This window comes from Anabrus simplex, chromosome 1, assembly GCF_040414725.1.
Source record: "Anabrus simplex isolate iqAnaSimp1 chromosome 1, ASM4041472v1, whole genome shotgun sequence".
Classification (NCBI taxonomy): Eukaryota; Metazoa; Arthropoda; class Insecta; order Orthoptera; family Tettigoniidae; genus Anabrus; species Anabrus simplex.
The window spans coordinates 479951065-479974066 of record NC_090265.1 but is presented as its reverse complement, the minus strand read 5'-3'; the positions used below and the strand labels follow the sequence as shown (position 1 = coordinate 479974066).

The 23002-nt window shown below is 38.7% G+C and overlaps 1 protein-coding gene across 7 annotated transcripts in view; it reads left to right on the top strand.

Annotated features, from left to right (window-relative positions):
• Positions 1–23002, top strand: part of LOC136856974 (uncharacterized) — a 247585-nt gene that overhangs the window by 170121 nt on the left and 54462 nt on the right. For all 7 annotated transcript variants that reach the window (XM_067135292.2, XM_067135289.2, XM_067135288.2 and 4 more), the window contains 2 exons: positions 1720–1781; positions 17966–18025. In XM_067135292.2, coding sequence (XP_066991393.1) covers positions 1720–1781; positions 17966–18025 — 122 coding nt within the window. The remainder of the gene's footprint in view (positions 1–1719; positions 1782–17965; positions 18026–23002) is intronic.

Here is a 23002-nt window from a genome sequence, read left to right as displayed (position 1 = left end):
GTGTAAAATATGATTAGAAGCCATTGATGTGGCATCAGTTATAGGCCTAAAATTCAGTGGCACACTTGATGGCAAAACAGCATTTTGTTCATCTCTACTAGCGCTCATTTCACTATCACACGAATTGCATTCACTACATTCTTTTCCACTAAATCCTTTGTCGCTTATTTCTATATCAATGTCATTCTCTTCCAAAAATTCCCTTATAGTCGCTTCGTCACTCGGCTTGGAGGCAGCCATAAATTTCGCTTACGATGAGGTTGCTAAGATAGAGGTTATTCTTTCCACGGAATAACTGCACAGAATTGTTTATCGAATAAATCAATGGAATAAAACAGTTCTTCTATCTGTCAAGAGTTACCTTACTAATATCAAATCCTTTCACAGAGGAAACCGGCTATGAGCAGGTCCGAAAATACACTGCGTGCGGACGGAGAGATCCGTCAAAGTACGTCAAGGGGTTAAGAAAGATACGGATGCCTCTTAACTTGTGTTAGTAGAGCTCTGTATTCATAAAAGAGGAGTTCATGCTATTATTGATACACTGTAGGCTATTTACACTTAGGTCGAAATGCACAGATTCAAATAGTCTGATCACACATTATTTTAAATTCTGACTGGAATGCAAAATAAAATCACAAACAGGTTTTCTGGATTATTTAGCAAATTCACTGCTAACCAGTCAAGCAAAATTGAACTTGCTACCAGTTTGTCCCTAAGTTGCAATTTACCCTGTGAAGTTAGAGAATTGGGTATTTTTCTTTTATCGTGCAACTTTTTTCAACTGATCTCCTGTATTGAGGGCTCTTATATATTTTGGACATCACATTCTGTACAAAAAGGATTACAAAGAAAATTTTGAGGTCTGGGAAAATTATGTTTGTACTAAGCGATAATAGTGAAAAATTGACTTGTATAACAAGGTAGATTTAATATATGGGAATTGGAACTTCGAATTTACAACGTGCTAAACAAGGAAACTTCTCGATGAGGAACGTAGAGATTTTGTTATATGTTCAACAGCATTTTAGCTATGATCTCTTTTCGTTACTTCAACAGTGACCTCAAGGTAGGCTGTGAATCTGCCCATGGGAATATACCATTGTATTAATTACTGTGCTGTTATATGCTGTTTTTTGCAATCACTATTAACAGTTCAAATTTCTAAAGCATCGTACCTTGGTAGAGCAACCGACGCGAAATCGGGAGGTTGTGGGTTTGGATCCCACTGGTGTCCGGTTTGACATTTTTGTTCTGTACTTTCCATCTCTTCTACGCGTACTACATGTACATAACATGACCTAATAGGTTGAAAGTCTGTTCCAATGACATCCTATCTTGCGTGCTTGCATAATGACACAGCATCAATTTTTGATCTAGTTCATGAAATTGGACTCTGTTGTTAATCTGCTATTTTCAAGCTATGCTTCTTACCTTTGCAGTCTCTCCTTTTCTCTTCTGTTATTCAGACTGTACGGGATAGGCCTAATCTTTTCTTGAAAATTGATATTCTAATTTCTTTTCACTAGTCTTCTCCTGTGGTCCACATGTCTACTGCGATATCTTGAAGTCCAGCTGCCTATAGGATCTCTATCACTGAAATTTCGATAATTCCCAGAGGTGTTTTATTTTTTTCCAAACTGCCATTTCCACCCATAGTTAAATGATTTGATTTGTTAATTTGAATTATATAAAAGATGAATGTTACATTATTTGCAGTTGGCCAGCTATCAGTATTCATGGTGACAAGTCGCAGCCTGAACGGGATTATGTTTTGTCGGGTAAGTTTATTATACTATGTTACTTTTAAAAATGTCTGTCAAATGTAAAATTTGTCATGTTTGAAGCATTGTTTTTAAAGGAAATATTGAAGGGCTTATTTCCAAAGTGATGCATCTCCAAGAAACATAATTTTTCAGGAAAGATTTTTTCAGAACAAAAGGTAAAATTGATCTACGTACAGCTCTGTGCATTTCTATCACCTGGCGATGTTAAATGCTACGATTTGTTGGTTTTTAGATGTACTTTTCTCTGATGCGCTAAAATGTTCCGTTTATTGTTTTAAAAAAAATCAGGATCAAATTACAAAAGATTCTCAGCAATAGGACAGCATACGCATGATTACAAACACAGCTTTTATGGCATCAACAGTGATTTAGATATCATCAAAGTAATGAATAAAGGGCTTCTTTTAGACCTAACAGAGCAGTGCTTCATTCGTTTGGACCAGTACTACAACCCTAATTTTAATCTTAATGAACTGTCCGAAAAACCTACTATCCTATTTGATATACTCATTTCAGTTATTAGCAAGCTTAAAATTCCAAAAGATCAACCAATATATAAATCAGTTTGCAACATGCTGGCGTATTACCCCTACCGGAACCCCCCCCCCCCAACCCTTACTCGCCTGTTCCTGCGACCTCTCCTCCCCCTCCACCTACAGGGCACGCCCCGATTCCCCGCTGATGCGTGCAGCTTGTTGCCTGACACATCGCTCGGCAGTTTTGCTCATCAGTTCCTCTTTAACTTCTCGCCGATAACGTGGTGCTTGAGGAGAGTTTCTATTTTTTAAATTGCCTAATTCCTTTTCAATCCCTTTACGTCATATTTATACAGTTTTCAATTTTTTTTTAGGTCCGTTTTGGATCAAGATCCTTTTGACCACTTGACAACACCATTTCTCGTGAACTCGCACCCGTCAACCTACGGCCTCAGTCATTCACATGTTTGAATATACTACTGAAATATAGATTTAAAAACCATTTTACACCCTGACAGTCAGCTATTTCAGCAAGATTTAAGCAAGATACAAGCCATGAAAGCCTTTACTTGATTCTAAAAAATTTGACCAGTCTATGATGGCTTTCCGATTATAATACATAGAGGAACTATCCTTTACAAACATCGGACAATAAATACTCTTATACTATAGTAATACTCTGAAAAAATTTAGCTAATATTGTGTATATGCTGAAATCGCTCGTGGTAGAATGTTCAAAAAGTTTTTATGTATTACATGAAGGTCAATACTCCAATTGTAATCAGCTGTGTAAATAGTCTAGACAGAAGATTTTACAAAAACTTATTGGCTACTGTAACTCTATACACAATCGTAGCATTTAACATCACCAGGTGATAGAAATGCACAGAGCTGTACATAGATCAATTTTACCTTTTGTTCTGAACTTTACTATGATGTACGTATGAGAGTTTTATACAGTCAAATGTTTTATGTTGTGACGCAAATTTTAATTGCTAGACTTTTAGAAGGTTTATTTGATTATATATGTAATTTATTCAATGTCCTTGTTTGCTTAACCTTAGGCTGATGATGGCATAAAAAATGCCGAAACCGGTACCTAAAAATCTATATATATAAAATAAGAGTTTTGTCTGTACATTGCTCAGAATTTGAAAATAATGGTATTTCTGTATCGTTCATGTCCGTAGTAACAAGAAAATGCACTTTACTTTTCCGTAATTTCTGTCTATCTGTCTGTCTGTATGTATGTATGTACACGCATCACGAGAAAACAGTTGAAGAGAATTTAATGAAAATCGGTATGTGAAGTCAGGCAATGAGCCTCTACAATCTAGACTATATATCATTTTACTCACGCTGAGTGAAATCGTAGTTTAGGGGAAGGCCTAAAATTGAATTCTCAACTATTTGTTATTAGTGGTCGTATTTTAAAGAAAATGGGTATGCAAAGTTGGGGAATAAGTTGCTACAATCTAGGCTATCAATAATTGTATTCACACTGAGAAAAATGGTAGTTTAGGGGAAGGCCTAAAATATAATTCTCAAATATTATTAGTAGTCGTATCTTGATGAAAATCGGTATGCAAAGTCAGGAAATAAGTCGCTATAGTCTAGGCTGTAAATTATTTTATTCACGCTGAGTGAAATGGTAGTTTAGAGGAATGCCTAAAATGTAATTCTCAAATATTTCTCATTAAGAGGTGTAATCGATGAATGCTACATAACTAGGGTTATATAGTATTAAATTTCCTATTATTCATGTCTTATACATTGTTACCGTACTGGCTATGATCACAAAGATATTCATGATTTTGGATTTTTGTTACTAAGTCCATATCGGCGCCGAGTAACCAGAAATGGGTAAACAGTATTTAATGAAAATCGGTATGTAAAGTCGGAGAATAAGAGAATAAAATATTTTACAAATCACAGAGTCGAAATAAAACTAAATGTGAAGGCCTACAATATAGAAAGCTCATAACATTGATCAACAATAACATTATATTGACCATTGTTTGTCGTGATGAGCTTTGTGTCATCTGTTGCCCTTCATCTCCGGTAGATAGGATTACTGCTGCGTACAGAGTATTTTTTATTTGATTTACGTCGCACTGACATAGATAGGTTTTATGGCGACGATGGGATAGGAAAGGGCTAGGAGTGACTTAGGCCTTAATTAAGGTACAGGCCCAGCATTTGACTGGTGTGAAAGTGGGAAACCACGGAATACCATCATCAGCGCTGCCGACAATGGGGTTCGAATCCACTATCTCTCGGATGCAAGCTCACAGATGCGCACCGCTAACCATACGGTCAACTCGCCCAGTCGTACAGAGTGCAACAGCCTGCGTGAATATTGATGGGAAGTAGCTGGGGAGTTATATAACTTTCTTCTTTAGCATGACATTCCCCTGGTTTATAAATTTTCTGATACTACTGGTACGTAACACACTGGATCATCATAGCATTCGGGCTATTCAATCCCTACTCTGAGGCACTGATTGGAATGAACAGTGTGCATATTTAGCAGAATAATGGCAGATGAGTGTTCATGGCAATCTGCGGCCTGGTCATCCCAGCTCTGGAACTTTGGACCATTAGATTGGCACCGCAATCTAACCGCAGCACTGTTCGTTAAAAGTGATAAAACGTGCGGCTTTCCATTTGATCGAGTATTTTATATGATAGCATTGCTTTTAATCGCTACATTCATACTTACGTTTTTGTAATGACCTATGTTGATTTCAGGTTAAGAAAACCACAAAGTCAGTCTTTCTGAGAATCCCGTAGCGAAGCACGGGTACATCAGCTAGTTAATAATAAAATGTGACATTTTAATTTATATCACATTTGAAGTTGTATTGAACAGGTGAAAAATCCAATACCTTTATCTTTGAATGTAAATCTTTTTTCAATATGGACCAGTTATGAAGTTTTTGACGTTAAATATTGTAACTGTAGACCATGGTGGAATATATGTGATGAAATCCAAGAATTTAAAAAAACTTCCTATTTTTGGTTTCTAAAAGTTGGAAGGTATGTTGAAAGTATATCAGGCTGTTTGTGGCACAGAGGGTCACAAAATTTTGAAACACATCTGTACCCACTGGCTCTCGCTTCTTCACTCTATTAATGGAGTTCTTGAGTAGGGGAAGCTTTGATACTCATGTTTTGTAGTGAGCCCAACCATAAAAATGAGAGCACCAAGCAGTTTCAAACTGTAAAATCTTTTATACAAGACCCACACACGAAACTGTTTTGCTACTTTTTTCAGAGTACACTTCCTGTCTTTAACTCAGTTATTTCTGTAACTAGATGCTCCAGCCATACATCTTGTTACGTGGCAACGTACTGGTCTTTTAACTGACCTATTGGTCAGATTTGTTCAGCCATGTTCTATACAGTCAGAATCTACCTCTCTTTTGAGTGTTGAATTCAAGAGGAGGAAATACCAGAAAGCCGGTGAGGACTTGGTAATTAGAGCAAAATCCAGGGCATACTTGAAAGATAATGACTGTGATGAAGAGATGTTTTATAATTCAGTAAGAGTTTTATATGACAGCTTGCAGTTACATTATCAGGAAATCTCCCCTTGATTAATTTCTTCATCATGCGAAAGTTGTACACATCTCAGAATGATGGTTTCCTATTCATCTCTTGAATATTTTGTTCAAAGATTCCCTAGTTTTGTCAGGGAAAGTGAACATAACAAACTTGAAGAGGAACTTGCAGTTTATAAGTGTGATACAAGAGGTGTAGTACAGTATATTTGTTTTACACTTTATTTATTGTACACAATAATTTCAGCTGTTTACCAAACATTTCATGTGATGTGTGGTTGTAATAGTCAACAAGTCTTTGGGGGTGGTTGTTGTTTTTTAAGGCTCACATATTCCGGTTGATTGTGACAAGACCGCTCGACAAGTCTATGCCAAGTTGTGTAAACATACGACAGCATTTTTACTCATATCCAAGAACATTAACGTGCCAAGTGTTTCGCTTTGGTGTATAAACTTTCAATCAATTAATTCCAACTGTGTTAATGCATTAGTTTCCAGTAGATAGAAGTAGGACCAGCAGTTCTATTGTGTTCCACGAACACATGACAGTATTTGAAACAAAAAACCAGAACTTTTAAATACCAAGTGGTTTATCTTTGTATATTCAATGTATATATATTTCACTAGTTTATTCAGGGGAGGCAGGACAGTCAAACCCATAAACGTTCTTGTAACGCCAATATTTCATATGGTTATAAGTGTTTACATTCAAATATGTGCGTTTTCAAACAGTACATGTGTCCCCAGTGTTCCGTGTACCTGAACGCGCGACAGTTTAGGCAGAACTATGTCTTTGTACATTTTGCTTCATTGTGTGTATTTCATCCAATCTTTTTCAGACAGAAACAGGACTGTCAAATCCAAGAATGCTCTTAGAGAGCCAAGTTTCCACACCATTATAAGTGTCCTTATTGTGTTTTGTATATATTTTCAACCAGTACATGTAATTTGTGTTCCGTGTTCTATGAACACAAGACCGTTAGAGCCAGAACTGGGAACTTTCTAAGCTCCAAGTTCTGCTTGCCAAGTGTACGTTCCATTTCAAGGTGTCTATCAACTCAATGATGTTTTTCCATGCAATCACCTATAGGTAAATGGTTTTTTGTTATGATGATTATCAGATTCCCCTCAATTTAATTTTCACTAAGAACTGATGATGACTCCAAGGGAGTCGAAACTGGTCTTCTTATAATTTAATATATTTTTCAAATGTGTTGAATGGTGAAACATCCCTCAAACTCTACATTATTAGTTAAACGTCAACACAGAAATGATCATAACTTACGATTGATATAAGAGTAACTAAAACACTCTCTATTTACTTTATATGTACTGTAGGCCTAGAAGGCAGTTCACCGTTTATTCTTTTTAAATGAAATACTATCCTTTAACAAAAATGGCCAGTAAAACTCAGAATACATTCTTAGCACCGTTTCACACTAGGTGACAGGAATCGGCAACCAGAATCGACTACAGAGTAGCTCAGGTGAATTCCGTGTCGCCATGCAGTACCCGGCTGTGCTACTTAGCTGCCTTCTCCGCCCTAGTGTCCGTTTTCATAATGAGTTGTCAGGCAGGGAAGAGTCTTTTGCTGCTCTTATTATTGCCGAAAAGCTTAGTAGGTTTCATTCACATGCTATGTTAAAAGATAGATTGGAAAATGTGCTTTGCTATAAACTATCCAGTCATTTATGTGATGATGGTACCAAGATTTTTAGTTACCAATACTTTCTTTTTTCTGTGTAGACAACTGAGAAACTGGTTTGAAACAAAGAGAGGAGTGCAGCAGGGCAGCTCATTGTGACCACTTCTATTTATTATTGTAATGGATGTAGTCATGAAATCTATTACAAGGAAAGAACATGGAGATATCAAAGCCTTCACATTTGCAGATGATGTTGCGATCTGGAGTGACTCAGAAAAGGAATTGGGAGAGAAATGCAAAGCTGGAATGAGGAGTTATAAGAAATATGATTTAAACATCAGCAAGACCAAGACGGTGGTGATGAAAGTGTATGGGGAAGGAGCAGAACCAATGGTCATGTTAAATGAAGCCCAACTGGACAGCGTTCCAGTTTTCAAATACTTGGGTAGCATTATATCTAATGACAACCTGGCAAAACATGAGGTGAACAATCGAATCAATAAGGCAACACAATTTTACCACCAGGTAAGACACCTGCTGTGGGATGACCCATGAAAACAAAAATGACATTGTACAAGTCCTATTATACACCAATTCTTACATACAGTCTCGAAACCACAACACTGACCAATAGAGATAATTCCAAACTTCAGGCAGCTGAAATGAAATTCCTACGCACTATGATCCAGAAAACCAGGAAAGACAAGATTAGAAATGAGAAAATTAGAGAAGTAGGAATAGATGATTCTCTCCTCAATAAGATTCAGGTATCAAGACTGAAGTGGTTTGGTCACATGAAGAGGATGCCAGTAAACAGAACTGCAAGGAGGGAATTTGACAGAAAAGTAGAAGGAAGATGACCCGTGGTAAGGCCACGAAGGAAATTGATAGATTTAGTTAAGAACGATGTATTGCTGAGAGGTCATGATTGGGACAAGTTGGTGGAGGAAGAATGGTACAAGGATAGGATGAGATGGAGGAGGCTCATATACCACACCCGGGAAACTGGAGATGGTTTAGGATGATGATGATAACTGAGAAGATGGTATTGTAGAGTTATTAGTACACACAACCACATTTTGAGTATTATTGGTTGACTCCCCTCAACTCCTTCGTATATCATCATACAGTATCTTGGCCACAACTAGAAATTGTGGCACTGGCCTGATTGGCTGAGGCGGTTGAGGCACCGGCCTTCTGACCCCAACTTGGCAGGTTCGATCCTGGCTAAATCCGGTGGTATTTGAAGGTGCTCAAATATGTCGGCCTGGTGTCTGTAAATTTACTGGCATGTAAAAGAACCAGAATTTCCAAAATAGTAAGAGTAGTTAGGGGGGCGTAGAGCCATTATTATTATTATTATTATTATTATTATTATTATTATTATTATTATTATTATTATTATAATAGAAGTCCATCGCACTGTACATGCCCTTGCCATCTCCATAAAATCCTTCATTCTTCACAGCCATTTTACCTTACTTCATATTTCAGATACCTCTCATCTTATCATAGTCTTGACACTAGATCTAATAATACCATCCTTGCTTTACCTACCGATAAATCTGCCATCTGCGATAATTCGTTCACAGTAATTGCCTGCCGTGAGTGGAACTTCCTTCCCGAAAGTATCAGGGGCTTAAGCGCTATTCATACTTTACAAGAAGCACTTTGGTTTTATGCACCAGTAAGGATTATCTCTAAACTTGATGCTGTTACTCAACCACTGTATTGTTTTGGTTGCCCTGGTTGAAGATTAGTTTAAAATTCTTAAGCTTTTCGTTTTTCAAGTGTTATTAAATTTTATGTACTACCTCCTTTTTTACATGTAGGCTATTAGTTCTAAGAACTTTTCCTTTTATTATATCTAATTCATTTCATCTTAATTTAATCACATCACTCATAATTTTTGTATTATTATTAATAATTCAATTTTATTTGTATTTAATTTAGAGTAAAGTAATACAGTGTAATGTGTGTGTGTGTGTATATCAGTGCCTGGTTAGATGAAAGACAAGGCCTGAAGGCCTTAATAATTTAAAAAATGCCTACTGGCCTGCCCTTGTATTGGCAAAATGTCCATTATCTTCTTTTTCTGCGTGGCCTTTTCCCTATCAGTTGAGGTCGGCACCTCATGTGGATCTGACCCATTTTTACAGAGCGATGTATTCATTATTGCGTGTCGTCTGTATAGACAAACAAGCATCCAGTCCCTGAGGCAGTGGCATTAACCATACAAGACTAAAGTCCCTGACCAATCAAACTGCCGCGTGGTTTGGGCGACGTAGCTATAATCTTGCGTTTGGGAGATAGTGAGTTTGAACTCCACTGATGGCCGATGACCTCGATGTTAGGCCCCTTTAAACAAGCAAGCAAGCAGAACTCCACTGTCGGCATTCCTACAGACCCGGATCCTCTGGATCGAAGGACGCTGTGCTGACCATACAAACGAGTCGGACAGCAAAATCTCAGTGATGTCGCTTATATTTGTAATACTTTAATTACAAAGCTCATTTCTTTCCTGGGATTTTCTTTTCTTAAAGTCACTGAAAAACTTTGCCATTGCTTTGTACTATGCATTTCTCTTCTAAACTTCACATTGTAGCCTACTCAATACAGTTTGATCCAGATGGTTTGTATAATTAATTCATACTGAATGTATTTAGTACATTTATAATATTCTGAAACAGAATATGCAACGAGAAGGAACTTGAAGTGCACAATGACACTGAAGGGTGTTCTGAATGGAACGCGAGGAGGAAGAGTAGCTGGGCTTACAGAGTAATCTAGTGTGAAGACTCCAGTACAAAACATTGGTTCACTAACTGTCGCCGGCCGGGGTTGCGGTATCTGCCTCGGCAACCGGTAGCGGGAGTGAGCTGCTGCAAGGTCTGTGACCAGGCTTCTTTTTGTAGCTCAGCTACTGAGTAGCCCAGTGTGAAGAGCTCCATTTAAAAGCACAGGCGGCTGGTCGCCGATTCCAGTCGCCTAGTGTGAAACTACCCATAGGTTTGTTAAAAAATAGTGTTGAGTGTTTACGTGTACAATTTATTGCTTAAGAGTCTTATTCAATGCACAAAATTTGAGGTAAATGCATATTGGAACACCCCCCGTTACATCTTTTGGCTGTGAATTTAGGGGGGGTCTAATTCACGAGTAAGTACGGTAAGTCTTGGCATTTGTCACCCTGGTGCAAAAGAAAATTCACAAGCAAATCACCCAGGCTATCCCAAAACACAGTGCACACGAGTTTGCGCTTTCACAGTTTTGTTTACATCGTGCAAAGTGTTCAGCCCATGATTTGTGATATGTTGCTGCTATCACGAGTGGATCATTGAATTGAATTGAAGTGGAATTGTAGAGATGTTAATTTCAAACTTCATGTTAATGATGAAGGTAATAACCCAGGGGGGCTCATTCCAGACTCCCGCGCTTTGCTTCCAGCGTAGCATCGCCTCATGCTGACGTCACGTGGAGGTCTCCTGTCGGCAGCTCTTGCGGTGAATGATGAGGAACTCGCTTTCAGTATAGATCTATTTTGCGGTACGCAGTCTTGTAACATTTTCCGTGTTGTGCTGCTTGTTGTGTTAAAGATGAGTAAGGTTTCTAAATATAAAGTTAATTGTGCTATGGCACAATGTACTAATTGGGGATCGAAAACATCTGGTGTCTTGTACCACAGATTTCCAAAACGTGAGATTAGGCGAGTGTGGGTGTTGCGCTGTAAGCGAAGTGACAAATTTAATCCTGATAATGCCAGAGTATGTTCCATACATTTTCGTCAAGAGGATTATGAACGAGATTTGAGAAATGAACTACTGGCATTACCGCAGAGAAAAATCTTGCGGGCAGATGCTGTTCCGTCTCTGTCCATTGCAAATTGGCATGGCGATAAACCTTCGTGTTCAACCACTAACACCGTTCCCAGCAAAACAGCAGAGCAGGTAGGCCTATCTGTCTACTACTTTTCATACAATATTTAATATATAATAAATACAATATTTATTAAATCGTAATAAATTTGACCACCTACGTGGAAGTATGAATAAACTAATTCTGTTGTGCCACGGTATTGTATACTGGCTAGGGTAGCTGACTTTCGTTTAGAACGCTTGGGTTCGATTCCTGGTACTGGAACCATTTTTGAATCTTTTTACTTTGTTCTGTTTGCCAGCAAAACGTTTTATGTGAGAACATCCAGTTACGACAGCATATTAACTTACAACTATTCATATACTTCGAACGTTAAGTAGTTAGGCTTATTATACTTAACGATCGTAGTTTCGATTTTATATATGTTTAAAACGTGATCGCTCATAAATTTTTATCTTCATTTTACAGATTTCCAGTGAAAGAGATTTGCGTCATGAAGTTAGGAGCATGAAGGAGCGGGCGCGGTCAACATTAGAGACTTTGTCACCAAAGAAAAGTAAAGTTGACCAGACGACTAGCACTGAATCGCTTCAAAATGAGATCATCTTAAAACTCCGTAAGCGGGTGGAGATTTTGGAAAAAGAATACGCGATTTTACGACGAAGGGAGGCTGCTCTAAAGAAGCTCAAGGGGCCTAGGTATCTAGTCTCAAAAAGACAACAACCGTCTCCTCCGAAAGTGAAGAAGAGTGCACACAGAGAGGAAGTAGTTAATTCTGTCCAAATGTTTTACACCAGGGCAGATTCGATGTCTCTTGGGAGGCAATAAACGAGTGAAATGGTCCTCGGAGGGCATAGCAAAAGCTTTGTCTTTGAGATCGCTTTCCAGAAAAGCATATGATTATTTGAGGAACCGGAATATTCCTTTACCATGTCGGTCAACCTTACAAAAATGGATTCGGCTCTTTAAATGTAGGCCCGGAATTTTAACAGAGGTGCTATATCTGTTGAAAGCCAGCGCAGTAAATTACAAGGAGTCTGAAAAGATCGCGGTTTTAACATTTGATGAAATGAATATAGAGACGTATTTCATACGATTCATCTGATGACCGCATACTAGGGCCTCACAGCAATGTCCAGGTAGCGATGGTTCGAGGGCTCTTTGCTGCATGGAAACAACCCATTTTTTATGATTTCGGCGTGACAATGTCGTCAGAGTTGTTAAGAAACGTAGTTCGTAAACTTGGGGCTTGTGACATTCATATTGTCGCAGTAACTTGTGACATGGGGAGGAAACATGCTAGTGTGTGGAAAGAACTAAACGTACACAAGGACAAGAGCTCTTTTATCAATCCAGTGGATGATAAAAGGAAGGTGTGGGTGTTCTGTGAGGTACCCCATCTCTTGAAATTATTGAGAAACCACTTTTTAGATGAAAGTTTGACGTTAGCTGATGGTTCAGAATTTCAGAAGACACCTATTACAAACTCAAACAGGGGACCTATCAACTACACATCATATTACTGAAGCTCATCTGAGTGTAACAGGCAGATCCCGTCAGAATGTGAGAATGGCTGCACAGTTATTTTCCAGGCGTACAGCTCTGGCAGTACGGTATACTTTAAGCAAGGACGCTGAAAGCAACTTCGAGCTAGTCAATGACACTTTCGACATGCTGAACTCCAGGGCACCTAAAGATGAAAAGAGTCCCTTTAGGAGTGGATACGGCTTAAACTTAAGGAACCAGGAAAATACTCTGAAGCGCTTTCTGGAGGTGATTACTCAAGTGAGATTTGGTAAACGGAAAACTTTACTTCCGTTTCAGAAGGGGTTCACAATATCTATAAACTCTCTCTTATGACTTTTTGAAGACATGAAACATGCAAATATGTCTTACACTTTAACTGCCAGGTTAAACCAAGACTGCTTGGAGAATTTTATTTTCACGTGTCCATGGCCTAAGAGTTTTTATAGCAATCCGTCCCCTTTCAAAGTTCGTAGCAGAATTAGACTTCTGTTACTCGCAGGGAGTAATGAAATACCTCTCTCCTGTAGTGTGTCAGTGGAAGGTGAAAATAATTCATTGCCGAGTGGTAGGGTATTTTTCACCCTGATGCTGATAATGAGGAAGATTTTCTTGAGCTTCGTAAGCAATGAACTATGTATAGATGTTTTTGAGGGGCCGGTAACACCTGTACCCATAGATGAACAGGAAGAAACGTTGAGTTGTTAAGGATGGAAGACTCGAGCCAGGACTTCGAAACTGAAGACGTAAACCAGGATGCAATTAAATACCTTGCAGGCTACTTGGCATTCTAATGTCGCTCTGTCGATGACAGCTTGGATGATAAAGGTAAAATGTTTGCCTTGCCACAGGAAGTGCTTGCATGACTGGTTATCAATCATTTCAAGAGGAGGCCTTACTCGTCCAACCGAAGAATGGTATCAAAAAGTTACCGTATCCAGTTTGAGGTACTGTTTGGCAGTTTTCATGGGATTTATATTTCTAAATGTGAAAGAGTAACGCAGACTTTTATTTCTATAATTAAATCAAAATTTCCAGAACTTGACGAGAATATTATATCATATTATAGGACTTTTATTAGAATACGTCACCTCAACAAAAATCATATAGAAACTATGAAGAAGTATTCAGCGAAAAAGAGTCGGCTGTGGGCAGCTTCAGCTTCTTCAACAACTTCCTAAGTAATCAAAACGTGAGTTTTAAATACAATTAAACCTATAACTATTCCAGTGATTCTATGTATGTATTGTTCTTACCGCCGGCTTTTAAGATGTAATTACTCAGAGTTTCTTCTATTTTTCTATCAACAGTATTATATCACTGATTGCAGGTGGTATGTAAAGTACCACTTTATTATAATAATGCCAACCTTTAATTATTTATAAGAAATTGAACTTATTTTACCTAATTATCGAGGTTTATGCTGCATGCAGGCAATACAGGCGCGCGCTTCTAGCCCTCCCGGCTACGTCACGCACGATCAACCAATGAGAGCGCTGTGAGCGGGAATGGCCTACCTAATATACTCTACCTACCTTGGTAATAACCTATTCTATCATATTCTACCCAGGTTTGATTTTGCCATTTTTAGTTTATTTAGCTAATGTTGCATGATCTTCACATAACTGGAGAAATAAATTAGTAATGTAATTTTCTGTATTTTAGAACGAAGTGACGCAAGTGATGATAATTCAAAGGCAGGAAATAATTCATGTTCACTGGATTCTGACGGTGTTTTGGATGCTGTTTCTGATGTCACGCCAGCTCCAAAAAGGCATAAACATTGTGCTTATGGTACTAACGCTTGTAGGAAGCCTACAAAAGCTGAATTAGGTTGGACTTTCACTGATCCTCCGCCTCAAAAACCTTCAATGTTAGGCCCCTTAAAACAACAATCATTATTCAAGAACAATCAGGTGTGTCTGCTCCACGGGATGCAACATCGAATGTACTACATTGTTCTTCAATTTTTGTTCCTGAAACAATGGTCAAACTTTTCAAGTCCAAGACTAACGGGTATGCTGCCTCAGTCGCTGAAAAACTATGGTGAACAATGAAATTTACACGGAAACTAGTCAGTTTTTTAAACACAATTAATGACAATTGCATCAAATTGCTGTATTGAGATTAGGTGGAATAAAAAACCCTGTTAGTCGTATCCATCAATATGGGCCTAAATGTGAAGATTATTGCCTATGGTACAGCACTAGCATTTGCCCAGTGTGAAAATGTTTAGCCATGGAAAGTCATCCTCAAGGCTGCAGACAGTAGGGTTCTAACCCCCCATCTCCTGAATGAAAGCTGACAGGTACGTGACCAAAACCACGCAGCCACTCGCTTGGTTATGTCATATTTACCTAGTCACCAAACAGTGAACTTGATATTACAGGTGTTCAGAAATATTTCACCTTTATGCTATTACCTTCCCATTAGGAAATTGTAAACTTTCCTTTTTGTATTTAAACCATGAACACTATTCTTTAACATAGCAGTGTTTTATGTAGGCGTTGTCTGCTACTAATTGTCTATGAATGCTCCAGTTTTAATTATTCATAAAGAATCACTATATTGTTTGTGAGAAAAGTCGTTCAGTACACTAACAAACTCGCTGGACTGCTCTAGCTACTGAAATAATTGTTTGACAAAATCGAGATCTTGATTTTATACTGCTAAGTGGATTGTTTCCACTCATATATTTCGTTGAACATATTCTCATTTACTTCCCCCAACCATGCCTTTGTAATATATATATGCCATACTGTAGGAAGTGCGCCAAGCCCATCAGTTGATCAATTGAGACGAGCAAACAAATGTTACGGGATGTACTATGTAATACGGAAAGATCCAGGAGCTTTGGATAATTGCGATTGTTGAAAGACTAGACCTTCTATTTTTAAGTATATTGCATGCTTGTTCTTTTGATTTATCACAGCAAGATTTACGTAAACAGCTGTTGTTAAGAACGACTCCTTAATTTAGGTTAGATACGTTATCTTCACGTGATGAGTAATATAAATTCAAGATAATCATACTTCTCGTGGAATTTATTCACCGAATTGTTAAGATATAGCAAGTTTTTGTGGAAATGTGTTACGAGCTTAAAAACAACGTGTGAAAATATGTGCAATTGCCACAATCCTAAGAAAATACAACTATTTAAGTACTGTAACTATACAATCTTCAGGGATACTAACAGTGGCGTTTCAACCCACTATCTCCCGAATGCAAGCAAATAGCTACGCGACCCATACCGCACAGCCACTTGCTCGGTCTGTTACAAAGAATACTGGAGATTCACTCATTTTTCCCAACCTGATGGAGAGTTCTTCTCTTGAATTTCTTGTTATTTGCTTTACATGATGCTAAATACTTTTACGGTTTTTGGAGCTTGAATTTCTTCTTGCTATATATATTTAGAGCAATGTGATTCATTGTCGATGCAGAACAAGCATAAAAATAACATAAATGGTCAGTTACAAAGTGAGCCTACATGTGTGTTACTTCTTCGATTATGTAATGCTCAGAATGTGCTGCCTTTTCTCCCCAAAAATTAATGCAAAGAAAAAGCAAAACCCAGTCCAGAAATGTAAAACTCAATGCAATTTATAAAACTTTACCTTCTGTTACATGATTTTGGCAGTGTTAGAAGTAATGCAACTTAATTCCTCGGCAACATAGTGACAAGGGAAGCAACTAACAGATCTTGCTGGTCAGTGCATTAACATTTGGAAAAACTTGGGCTATTACTAAAAAACTACAAAAAGAAAAGATACAAATGTGTGGGAGAAAGGGTCTCAGTCTGAAGGATAGTGCCATAAGTTACAAGAAAAAATGGAAAAGATGCTGTATTTATGGCCATCTAGAGATCTAGTATTATTATGAAAATGAAAATCCACAGCCTGTTTCCAGTCATTTGAGCAGGTCAGGAATGGAATAAATGAAGCCCCCATCTAGCGGCGAGGATAGGAATTGTGCCGGCTGCCAAAGCCTGTCGCACTTCTCTGGGGCAATTATTAAAGAATGACAGGTGAAATGAAACGATATTGGAGAGTGTTGGTGGAATAAACTATGATAGGGAAAACGGGAGTACCAGGAGAAAAACCTGTCCCGCCTACATATTTATTTCAAACATTTAAGCCAGGGCTTCTCAAATGCCCAAAATCTTGCGCGTGCAAACTGAGGCGCGGAGTTCCTGTGCACAGTGCATCGATCCCACTCAGCTCGGACTAACGCTTCGTCTCTGGGCTACTCCGGGCTAAGTTTGGCTCAACTCTGCTCAGATTTGGAGCGCTACGGAGCAAGTGAGGAAGAGGGAGACCGGCGGAGCTAGTGGGATAGGCGTGGGGAAAGAGAGAGACAGCCCTATTGCTGCACTCTGGTCAACCAACGAAGTCTTTTGCACCGTGCTCAGCACAATGCACTGGTGCATGCACCCTGAGAGTCCCTGATTTAAGCTCTTCAGGCTTTTTCAATCGTGAAATTACCAGAGCCTTGATATAAAGGTCAAAGGCAGGCATTTATACTAGTGGAGGTACGTGCTTCACCTAGTGCAGTCACTGCATTGTCCTACATAAAAGGCTTGCAGCGGTGTCACAACAGCACACTAGCCGCCAGCATCTTTGAAATGTGTGGCAATCCAATTGATGAACCCACTGTTACACTGGGGCATAACGCTGGTAATTTCACGATTGAAAAGGCTTGAAATTAAATTATGGTTTCCTTCTAGGAACCTCATTTTTTGGCACATTTATTTGTTAGGTACATTGACGAGTAAAACGATAATTATGCTTTGACCCCATAAATCACGCTTTAAACCTACTTCTCCTGAAATTGACGACCTAATTTATGAGATATGAAATGATCAGATGTTTTTTATTTCACCTGATATATTAATGCAACACCCGTGACTATTTCGTAACTACAAGGCACTGACATATAGTGTCTTGCATTGCACAGGTCGGAAGTCGTCCCAAAGTCATCCCCCGACCCACGAATAAAAGCAAACATCTGAATAAGATTGTATACCATGTGCATGCAAGTATATTAATCATCAGTCTTGCTCTATTTTCTTACTGCATCTTATTTTCTCTCTTTCAGAATTCCGGACTGGAAAGTCATCCATTTTAGTTGCCACAGATGTTGCTGCAAGAGGTTTAGGTAAGTACACCTTGAATTCGTTGTTACTCATAGGCTTCTGAAGTAGTCTCTTAGAAAAACTATTCCATACTGTAAAGAATTCCATTTACAGTTCACTTCCTCATAATACCAATCAGGTTATGACCTATTTACCATACTGACAGTGTCAGTGCAATACTTCATACCTACAAAATTCTCATTTTACAAGAGAAGCAAAACTATTTTATTTCTTATTGTTGGAATGTATGGGTAGATTTCAGAAACAGTGACTAGTTTTAATCCTTGGAAAAATTCTATCTAAAAAATGTAAGTCTATCACAGTCTACCATTGCATAAACAGGGTTCAGCCAGTGTTTAGCTAGACATAGTTTTTATGTTCCAATATTGGTTCATAAATGGGAGTAAAAGTATCTTCTAAGTAACTCTTTGCTTACCAATGAAATTTATCAGTGCATGCTCCAAACGTAGGTCAGCTGTAGTCTACCTACACATTACTCAAATATGGCTAAGCATGGGCACGATTTGCCCACAAATAAGAATATCGCTTTCGATGGAAATGAAATCTCATAACATTATCGACATTAAAGCAGCCTGCCACTGAACGAGTAAGTGTAGCTTTGATTACAGTACTGTTAAGGTGAGTGTACTCAAAATAGCTTCTGGGCAGGGAAGATGACACTATATTACTGTGTAACTGAATGAGTTGTACAGGCCATATAGAGGTACCTTGCATTCTAGAGATCATAATACCAGTGTAGTTGGTCCGTTATTGGACATAATCATACTTTTGAAACGCACCATCGGCAGCTCTGGAGATCGTTTTCCATAGTTTCCAGATTTTTACATCAGGAAAGTACTGGGGTTATTAATGCCACTGCTCTTCCTTTCCAGTCCTTGCCTTTTCCTATCTCATAGTTTCTGAAAACTTACCTCAATTAGCAAGACGATTATCAGAAGAAAAAAAAATCTCTCGCAGCCTACTTTTTATTGTTACTATTATGTGTGGTTACTTGGCATTAAATGTAATAACTGAATCCCTCCTGGATGATGTGACAGCCCTCTGACTATTGGGACAGGTTATTCTGATATGGGTGTAGTCGAAGTGACCTATAATTCCAGAGAAATTATCCCAAATGTAATAAAATATATTGGTTGCTAAGAATTGTCAAATTGAGTTACTGGACTGTGCCTTGTTATGTTTCATGGTACATAACATCTAATTGTGATTCATACCTAACATTTGAGGTTATACAGTGTTCGCGGTGGTGTTTAAATATGGCCGGTTGAATATTGGTTTTAGACAGTGTCTGATAGTCTTTCCAATGCGGCAGCTGTACTTAGGCATTAATTTTGCGCGTGTGTGTCGTCTCCAGTCCCGGATATTGGATGCTTTTACAGGGCTAAACAGTGATCTCGTAGCTTAAATAAGTGTTAGTGCCAAGAGGAAAACAAACACAAAGAAAGCAATGACATAACACCACAGGAATTAATTATGAAGATACCACCACTAAATATCACCTTCCTTAACTAGAGGGCAAGTGAGGTTAAGGAGCCCGAAACACAGTTACACGCAAATTGTGCACCAAAACAAAGAATACAGTGGAGGTCTCTTAACACAGAATACATCAGGGAAGGAATACCCACAACAGCACAAATTGGCCCACACATGAGGGAAAAGTAGCGTGTGCAATAACTGCATACAGATATTTGCCATATCGCATGTGTTAATCCATACAGTGAACAGAAACTGTAGCTGCCCAAATTGCAAGAAGCTTCCTGAAATAATTAAACTACTATCAGACTACATTAAAATGCTTTTCTAAAAAATAAAAATAAAAAGGCAATTCAACAAAAACTGTAAAACCATGATCAGTAGGATGCCAATTGAGGCAGTGAGTGAGAGAGTGGGCTATGCCAGAGTTGGGTGGAACTGAGATATTTAGAGTTTTGTGTTTGCTCTAATAATGGGAAAATCACTCCTATTAACATATAATTTATTGTTTACCATTTCAAAGCATACATTTCAAACTCATTAGGAAAATTATTTACAGAGTGTAATTCATCATTTAACCGGCCCCTTTGGCCCTTTCCACCTGCAAACAACCAAACGAAATAACCTTGCATTACAACCTATAGGTTCGCTAACAGTACCTACCCAAGAATTGCCTTCATTACCTGGTTGCTATAAAACATTTAGTCCTTTATAACAGTCCGGCTCCATAGCTAAATGGTTAGTGTGCTGGCCTTTGGCCACAGGGTCCCGGGTTCGATTCTCGGTGGGGTCGGCAATTTTAACCATCATTGGTTAAATTCGCTGCCACGAGGGCTGGGTGTATGTGTCGTCTTCATCATTTCATCTTAATCACGACGCGCAGGTCGCCCACGGGAGTCAAATCAAAAGACTTGCACCTGGTGAGCCGAACATGTCCTCGGACATTCCCGGCACTAAAAGCCATACGCCATTTCATTTCATCAAGCCGTAGTCACAGTTTCCTTCGAATTATTCAGATCGAAATGCAGAGAGAGGATTGTATGCTGCAGTTGCCCTTACTTGATGTAGCCGTATCCCTAGAGGTATATCTTCTTCTTTAGCTTGCCATCCGTAGCACACTTTGCATGTATCTGTGTGAGGCATTTTGAAGCCGATATTAAATTTCGTATTAAATATAGTCCTGTATGTGCCACAACTAACATTCTTCATGACAGTATCATCTCTTTCTTCTTTGTATACCGTACATCTCTGCAACTGATTTCACAACTCAAATGAATTTTTTTTTTAACCTTCTTACTTAGTGACTTACAAGGGCATTTTTTCTTAATATGGTACATTACTGATTTCTCATCTTCATGCTTCTAATTACCGTGCTTACCTCTGAGATCCACATGAGGTGATACTATCGAGCTGGTACATGATGATGATCCTTCGCGTTCAGATTCGCCTCCTTCTGACACATTAACATGTACTCGAATCCGAAGTTTCTACACACTTTAGCCCTTTTGCACTTATCATTTCTAAGTCGTTTTTAGGTTTTTCACAGCTACTCACTATTATTTCTTCACCGTCTGCCATTTTGAACACAACTAACACGTGTTTAAGAATACGGGCAGTGATTGGCCAGCTCGCATAGCCGACAGACAGCGCACACATTGAATGCTTCTAGCTGCTTGGCATAGCTCACTCTCTCGCAGCATAAACGTGAGATGAGTAATTCACAGAAAATATGTTCTTTAAGAAAGAAAAGAAGGAGCCTGCGGAAGTCTGATATTTTGCACACCGAAAGATGAATGTAAGCCCTACACAAGGGTACCAATAACTCAATTTTGACAAAATCTCGGCATAGCCCACTCTCTCACTCGCTGCCTCAATTTCTCCTGACAATGCCGGAAATAGCCGTACAGAGCGAACTAGTGGAGTCCTGCGGAAGCTCCGAGAATGATTTCTCGACTGACGGTAGCACCATCGAATGTGACTGATGTTGAGAAGGTGTACATAGAAAGTGCACAGGCTTGACACAAGGAGAGTTAGACACGCTTAACAGAATAAACCGGAAACTCTCTTCGCTCTGTGAAAACTGCAAACCAAAACTGTGGAGAAAGACTTCTAACGAGACACTCCAAAGCTCTGGAAGTAACCATCAACAACCTAAAGCAAGATATGGAAAATACACTGGTAGAAAAGATAAAGGAAGTTATGGCAAGTGAAATTGGCAGGAAATCTGTATGCACCAAAACGAGTATCACACACACTCCTGAGAGCTCAGAATTTTTGAAGAACCAGGAACAAAAAGAACAAAACCTTGAAAAAATGCACAATATTTTCCAATTGTGCACCCAAGCCAAATATGTAGCCAGAACAAACAACCAGGCAACACTGCTAGCTCAGGCATCCTAGTATCTAATGAGACTGAACTTGAAGATCAAGAAACAAGCAAACAGACCAAGGAACACGATAAGGTAAACCCCTTGACAACAGTAATAGGGCGTAAACAAATGCCCATTAGAATGCTGTGAACAATATCATCTACTCATTGCATCGCAAGGAGAAACTCTGACATTTTATGCAAATGATAAAAATTTTGTGTAATATACAAGTCGTGTACAGTACACATTGCGTTCAATGTTATTGTTGTTAGGTGTTGTTTAACTTTAATACCATTTTTGCAAATAGCCCTATCTCTTTTGAATTCTGTTCAGAGACATTAAAATGTGTGCTGTACTTTACACCTGTTAAAATTCTGAATATATTTCTTCAACTTACAGATTTCCTGCAGGTGCTGGGTCTGCTCTGTCTAGCAATCTTATTTTCCGATCTTTGCTGACGTGCAATACTTGCAGAAATGTCTTTTGGCAGACCCAATTGTTTTACTTTCATAACCCCCGAAGTAAGACTATATTGCATTATACCAGAAATAACAATTGTTGCTGGATACCATATATTATTAACTATTACCTTAATCTTCTGCAGTTTATCCCGCTCGCACAAGGGTCCCTGTGCGCACTGAGTTAGGAATGAGTTCTGGCTGATGATTTAAGATAGTATGCCCTTCCTGACACCATGGGATTTTCAACTGAAAATCTAACCACGATCGCGGAAATGATAGGCAAGCAGCTACGCCGCTATATCATCCTGGTCCTGAATAATAATAATAATGTATTGTATATTGTAACCGTAAAAGTTTGTTTTGATGGCTAGCTGAACACAAAACTCGGCCCAGGGGTGACCGGTCACTATCTGAATTGTTACAGAGGAGAGGGAAGTCAGATAAGTATAACGGAACACTAATTGTTTAAAAAAAAGTTTATTCATAAAGTAGTCAGATTTCACCACCTCAGCACAGCAGTTAGGAGTACTTCTCCTTGGGGTGGTATTGGCCCTGATACATTGCGGGTCACAATGTCTGCTTAGGGTGCCACCATCTTCCGAGCCGATCTTGAATATCTGGAAGGTCTCGAATATCTCGGAGGTCTGGATGGTCTAGGAGCATTCGTAGTCACGGT